The sequence below is a fragment of the Coffea arabica genome, chromosome 5c (assembly GCF_036785885.1).
Source record: "Coffea arabica cultivar ET-39 chromosome 5c, Coffea Arabica ET-39 HiFi, whole genome shotgun sequence".
Lineage (NCBI taxonomy): Eukaryota > Viridiplantae > Streptophyta > Magnoliopsida > Gentianales > Rubiaceae > Coffea > Coffea arabica.
In genome coordinates this window covers 34,318,617-34,325,932 of record NC_092319.1, presented here as the reverse complement: position 1 = coordinate 34,325,932, position 7,316 = coordinate 34,318,617, and the positions used below count along the sequence as shown (strand labels likewise).

Sequence of the window (7,316 nt, the reverse complement as noted above, 5' to 3'; positions counted from 1 at the left end):
ATTTTAGAAACTATTATTGGGGGGCCGTCCTGAGAGGAGGGGTTGTGGAGGTTTCAAAACTATAACTTAAATGCTCCCATCTATACTCACCTTTTCACTCAACAAACACAGATTATCAAAATGTCAGTAAGTTCATCTTTGTCAACTAGTTAGCCAACACTGTTAATTAGGTCTATTGTTTAGCATACCTTTGTATTAAATACAAAATGTTCTATTATAAAAGCTTGTGCCTAAAGTCTTTCAAAAGGCATCCCTTCACAAAAAAACCATTATCGAGCCAAAAAAATTGTTATCAAAAGAGTGTAAAATGACACAGTTTCACCAAAAAGTTTGTTAAACGGCCCATAGTTAGCAAAAGTCCATCAAATGAAACCATTTACCAATATTAATAGAAAATATACCCGTAAATTTCATTTTGGCCCCTAAACAATACATGATTTTCTACTTTAATCCCTAAATTTCAAAATAGGATACTTATATCTCCAAACTACTAAATGCTCCCAATTAAGTAAAATCGTTGATAGAATCCACAAAATCATTGGGATTTTCAGTTCAGAGCATGTAAAACATGCGCCGTTAGTAAGGTTAAGTAAGAATGAACACTAAAATGGTCAGTACATAAATGTAAATTCGCCCATTAGGTATAAGGGCCAAAGAAATTGTAGACACCAAATTTTTGGTGCTTTATTATTTATTTATTTACTATTCATTTTTTATTTGTTCTATTTTTATTTGTCACAATTAGTTTTATTTACTTTTTAGTTTTAGTTATTTTAGCCATTTTAGCGTAGAATTTCTCAAAGGAAAAAGAAAAGCGTTCAAAAAAATATGTTTTAGTTGTTTTAGATTTAGTTTCATTATTTAAAATTAAAAATGAAAAAAATGATGAAAAATTATTATTAAAGAAAAAAAAAAGAAGAAGAAGAAGAAAAAGGAAAAAGTCAATCAAAGGACAAAGAATAAGACACATAAGTCTATTTTGGGATTTGAGATCTTGGCCCTTGATATTAGGTTTAGTCTTTGGAGGGGCCTTTTAAGAGGCCAAAGAGCCGCAAGCATCAAGGGAGGTCTTCTGAAGAGCAAAAGAAAGAAACCGGAGAGGGGGGTCCATTGACCGAGAAGGGGGCAGAAAAGAAAAAAAAACAGAAAAGGAAAGGGCGGCCAAGGCTTACGGTGGGGAAAACAGAGAGAAGAAAAACCAAGGGGATGACGGCTGAGGAGGCTATGAAGGAAAAAGAGGGAGCTAGAGGAAGACAAAGGGGGGCTGAAAAAAAGAGGGCCGAGAGAGAGTGACGGGGAGCTTTGGGGGAGAGCAAAAAAAAACAGAGAAAAAACAAGGAAAACACAACAGAGGGTTTTTCGGCAGTGAGTTTGAGAAGGAGAAAACGGGCGGCGGACACAGAGCGTCGGCGAGGAACGCGAGCAGGAGGAGGATCAGCGGGTATTGAAGAAAGCTGAAGAAAAGGGAAAGAAAGAAAGGACGGAAGGCTTCACCTTCAAGACTGAACGAAGAACAAGGGAAAAGGAAAACGGGGAGCCAAAGGAAAAAATAGAGAGCAAAGAAAAAGGAAAAGAAGGAAGGAGAGTTCTGGCAGGAGGCTAACGGCGGCTAAGAGGAAAAGCCGAGGAAGCGCAAAAGAGCTACGGGAGTAGGAGAGGAGCAAAAGGAAAAGAGGGCTTCGGCAAACAAAAAGCAGAGAAAAAAAACCAAAAAAAAACAGAGAGCTTGGCCGAAAAGAGGAGGAAGAAAATTTGTTTCGGCAGGGATGGAAAAGGGCAGCAAATAAACAAGGGAAGAAAGGACTGGTCTCCAAGAATTTTTCTAGAGCAGCAGGGAGGCCCTTAGTTCCTCTTTCCAAGCTTAAGACTATCTTGTAATGAAGTAGGGATATAAAGAAGTAAAGGCGTGAAGTGGCAACAAAGGGAAAGCGTGATCAAGCAGAGAGGAAAGAAGAGAAGACGCGGATTGAAGAATTCAGACAGCAAGTGGGCACAAAGTAAATAAAGGCGTGATAACAAAAAGGGAGAAGGCACCAGGAGACAGCAAAGGCGCGAGCAAGAAAGCACGCTCATTCTGGGTTCACGTCCTTCTTGCTGCAAGTGGACAGCATAATCTAGAAGATTCACTCACACGCAATTTCTATGTCATTAGCTAGTGGGCAAGTTAGTTAGGATAGATTACTATAAATATTACGATCATGCAATTGTTATTGGGAGAGAAAATTCCCGAATTGTAATCAGAAGGAGAATATCCTTTCTGTTATCCTTTCTTTAAGTTTTCCTGCATTCTTTCTCATCTTCTTCTCTTTCCTGCCAATTTCCTTTTCTGTAAGCAAGTTGAAGTTGTTCAATAAAAGTCCAATTGTTCCTAAAATTCATTCAGTTTGAGTATAATTCGTGTTCTTATCAATTGAGTACATTGCAGATACATTCCTCACCAAACACCATTTTAGGTTCTGTACCACAACAGTGGTATCAGAGTTGTGTTGCGAGCCATAGGGATGACAAAAAACCAGGATGAAAATCTGAGAAGAGAGGTCGTGGAATTAGGGAGTGTGGTCAGGACCTTTGCCAACAAAAGTGAGGGAGTAGAACAGGCCATGAGGACAATGGAGTTCAGACAGGATGCTACTGAAAAACTACTGAAAGGATTGGATCAGAAATATGAGGGCCTGATGAACATGATGGCTCAGTTGGTGGCCAAGATAAGTGACCAGGGAAAGGAACCAGAAGGCAGTAGTAGCTCAAAAAAAGATGATCGATCAAATGAATCCAGGATGGAGCCACAAAAAGAAGTAGGTAGTAGGAGAGAGGCTAGAGTCCATGGTAGATTGCCAAAAATGGATCTGCCAATTTTTTATGGAGACAATCCAAGGGAGTGGATCAGAAAGGCTAACAAGTATTTCAAACTACATGAGATAGAGGAGGACTTGAGGGCTGAGGTTGCTGAACTCTATTTCAGAGACAGAGCAGACATCTGGTTCCATGGAGTTTTCCATGGAAGGGAGGCTATTCCCTGGTCAGAATTATCCACTGCTCTATGCATCAGATTTGGAGAGGGAAGTCCAGAAGAAGCCATCGAAGAATTCAATAAGCTGGTGCAGGCAGGATCTGTGGCTGAATACTTGGAGAAATTCGAGATGCTCAAAGCCCCGGTAATGCCTTCTCTGCCTCACTTGTCTGATTCATATTATAAGGCATGTTTTATGAGTGGACTGAAAGAGGAAATAGTCAATATGGTGAAAATATCTAAACCTGAAACCTTAGCTGTTGCCATTGAAATAGCAAAACTCCAAGAAAAGAACCTCAAAGCAATCCAAAAAATGCAGAAACCTGTCAATACCAGTTTCAATAGCCAAAAAATCCACAGCAAAACTACACCCCACACCAAATGGAACCAAAACTACCCCAAACACACCAACAAACCCCCTGATCAGCACACTTCCAACCAGAACCTATTTAAAAAAATAACTCCCACAGAATACAATCACAGGAGGGAAAAGGGGCTGTGTTATAGATGTGCAGAACCTTATACCTTGGGGCATGTTTGCAAACAAGCCCATGCACATTTACTGTTGGCTGATGAGGATGAAGACATGGAGAGGGGTAGGAAACCAGAGGACGAAGTTTTCTGTGACTGCATTAATGGAGGTCTGGCAGAGGAACACATAGAAGTATCAATTCATGCCCTGGCAGGAGGAGCAAGGCACAAAACGATAAGGCTGAGGGGTCATGTTAAGGGAAGGCAAGTCACTGCACTGATTGATAGTGGTAGTACCCATTGCTTCTTGGATGAGCAGCTGGCAAAGGAGTTGAAACTGTGTACACAGGGGCCAACTTTGGTAGTCAATGTGGCTAATGGTGAGAAGGTGGACTCCAAGGGACTGGATAAGCCTATGCAGTGGGAAATGCAGGGGCATCAGTTCCAACATACTTTCAACACTCTGAGGTTGGGGGGATGTGACATGATACTGGGGGTGGATTGGTTGGCCAAACACAGCCCTATAGAGTTCAATTTCATGGAACTCAGTATGAAGATCCTCAAGGGGAAGCAAGAAATAATACTGATAGGGGAGGACATCAGCACCAAGTTGGAGATACTCAAAGGAGGCAGGCTAGCAAAATGGCTAAGGAAGCAGGAATATGGGGTCGTAGCACAACTGGTGACAGTGGGGAAGGAGGAAAGACCAGGACAGATACCCACTGAAATCAACCATGTGCTAGATCAATACAAGGATGTCTTTGAAGAACCAAAAGGAATGCCTCCAACAATGAGCCATGATCACCAGATTGTCCTCAAGGAGGGAGCCAAGCCCTTCCAGGTGAGGCCATACAGGTGCCCCTACGTGCAGAAGTCAGAAATTGAGAAGTTGGTGAAGGAAATGCTGGAACTGGGCATCATGCAACCCAGCAGCAGCCCATTTGCTTCCCCAGTGCTACTGGTTAAGAAAAAAGATGGGACATGGAGGTTCTGTGTAGACTACAGGCAGTTGAATGAGCTGACAGTGAAGAACAAATTCCCCATGCCCCTGATCGAAGAGTTAATAGATGAACTGCATGGGGCCAAGTATTTCACAAAAATAGATCTGAGGGCAGGATACTTTCAAATCAGGGTCAAAGTGGAAGACATACCAAAAATAGCTTTCAGGACTCATCAAGGACTCTATGAATTCAAGGTCATGCCATTTGGCTTGACCAATGCCCCTGCAACCTTCCAGAGCCTGATGAATCAGGTCTTCCAGGAACAGATGAGGAAACATGTGCTGGTGTTCTTTGATGACATTCTGGTCTACAGCCCCACACTGGAGACACATGTGAAGCATGTGACTGAGGTAATGAGTATTCTGAGGCAACACCAGTTATTTGCTAAAATGAGTAAATGTTCTTTTGCTCAGCTACAGGTGGAATATTTAGGACACATCATTTCAGCAGAGGGAGTACAGGCTGACCCTGAGAAGATAGAAGGCATGAAAAACTGGTCGAGACCAACCAACATCAAGCAACTAAGGGGATTTTTGGGCCTAACAGGGTACTATAGGAGATTTGTCAAAGGGTATGGGGCTATAGCCAGATCCCTGACAGACCTGCTCAAGAAGGACAACTTCCACTGGAGTGAAGACACAGAGCAGGCTTTCCAGCAACTGAAAGAGGCCATGTGTAGCACCCCAATTCCAGCAGTACCTGACTTTACACAGCCATTCATTATTGAGACTGATGCATGCTACACTGGCATAGGAGCTGTGCTAATGCAGAATAGAAGACCTATCTCCTACCTCAGTCAAGCTCTGGGACAGAAAAACATGGGGTTATCAATCTACGAAAAAGAACTACTGGCCTTGGTGACAGCTGTGACCAAATGGAGACACTACTTAGAAGGGCACCATTTCATTATACATACTGACCATCAAAGCCTGAAGTATCTCCTGGAGCAGAGGATCACTACCCCACTCCAACAGAAATGGCTCACTAAATTGTTGGGGTTGAGCTACGAGATCCATTACAAAAAAGGTAAGGATAACCTGGCTGCTGATGCACTGTCTAGACAGGGCAGGGAAGAAATGGGGGAGTGCACAGCTATATCATGTGCAGTGCCAACCTGGGTACAGGAGGTGATAGAGAGTTACAAGGGGGATGAATGGACTCAGAAGACCATAGCTCTGGTGTTATTAACCCCCACACTAGCACCGGACTACTCATACCAGGATGGCATTCTCAAGTTCAAGAAGAGGCTAGTAGTAGGGGGACAAGGTGATACCAGGAGGAAGTTAATTACTGCATTACACGATTCCCAGATTGGAGGACACTCAGGCATTCAGGCCAGCTACATGAGGGCCAAACAGCTATTTTATTGGCCAGGGATGTATCAGGAAATCAAGAAGGCAGTCCTAGAGTGTGATACCTGCAGAAAATGTAAAGACGAACATGTGGCTTACCCAGGATTGCTGCAGCCACTTCCTATTCCCCAGCACTCATGGAGCCACATTTCTATGGATTTTGTTGAAGGACTACCCCAATCAGAAGGAAGGAATACTATTATGGTAGTGGTAGATAGGTTTACCAAGTATGCACACTTTATCAGTTTATCACATCCTTTTGATGCTCGAAAAGTGGCCAGACTCTTCATTGATTACATCAGTAAACTACATGGCATTCCCCAAAGCATGCTCTCAGACAGAGACAGGATTTTTGTCAGTAAATTCTGGGAAGAACTGTTCAGTTCACTGGGGGCCAAATTGAACTACAGCACAGCTTATCACCCTCAGACTGATGGCCAGACTGAGAGGGTGAACCAGGTGCTCGAAATGTACCTCAGGTGCCTGACTCATTTGGAACCAAAAAAGTGGAATCAGTGGTTATCTCTGGCAGAATGGTGGTACAACACTTCTCACCACACTGCCATCCAGATGACTCCTTTTGAGGCTCTATATGGTCTAGCCCCTCCCCAATTGGCTCTGGGACCTTACCTGCAATCCAGGGTAGCTGCAGTAGGAGAATACCTCAGAGAGAGGCAACAAATGGATAGCATGCTGAAACAGAATTTGAAGCAGGCTTAGGAGAGGATGAAAAGGTATGCTGATGAGAAGAGGAGTGAACGAGAATTTAATAAAGGAGATTGGGTGTATCTACGGTTGCAACCTTACAGACAAAGCTCTGTGGCCCTCAGAGGGAACACCAAGTTATCAGCAAGGTACTTTGGCCCTTACAGAGTGGAGGAAAGAATAGGAAATGTAGCTTATAGACTGGAACTGCCAAGCTCTTCAAAGGTACACCCTGTCTTCCATGTGTCATTGCTCAAAAGAAAGGTGGGAGATAAGATCACCCCCACCCTCCATTTACCAGAAACAAATGAAAAGGGTCATTGGAGAGTAGAGCCTATTGCCATACTGGATAGGAAAATGGTGAAGAAAAAAAATGCAGCTGCCACGCAGTGGCTAGTCCACTGGTGGGGTACGGATCCTGCAGAAGCTACATGGGAGGATGCTGAGGAGATCGAAAGACAATTCCCTACCTTCCAACCTTGAGGTCAAGGTTTGCTGTGGAGGGGAAGGTATTGTAATGAAGTAGGGATATAAAGAAGTAAAGGCGTGAAGTGGCAACAAAGGAAAGCGTGATCAAACAGAGAGGAAAGAAAAGAAGACGCGGATTGAAGAATTCAGACAGCAAGTGGGCACAAAGTAAATAAAGGCGTGATAACAAAAAGGGAGAAGGCGCCAGGAGACAGCAAAGGCGTGAGCAAGAAAGCACGCTCATTCTGGGTTCACGTCCTTCTTGCTGCAAGTGGACAGGATAATCTAGAAGATTCACTCACACGCAAT

At 43.3% G+C, this 7,316-nt stretch overlaps 1 protein-coding gene across 1 annotated transcript; it reads left to right on the top strand.

Annotated features, from left to right (window-relative positions):
• The first annotated feature begins 6,560 nt into the window (after positions 1–6,560).
• LOC140007275 (uncharacterized) lies at positions 6,561–7,022 on the top strand. Its single transcript, XM_072049987.1, has one exon. The coding sequence runs from the start codon at positions 6,561–6,563 to the stop codon at positions 7,020–7,022; it is 462 nt and encodes a 153-aa protein (XP_071906088.1).
• Positions 7,023–7,316: the final 294 nt, after the last annotated feature.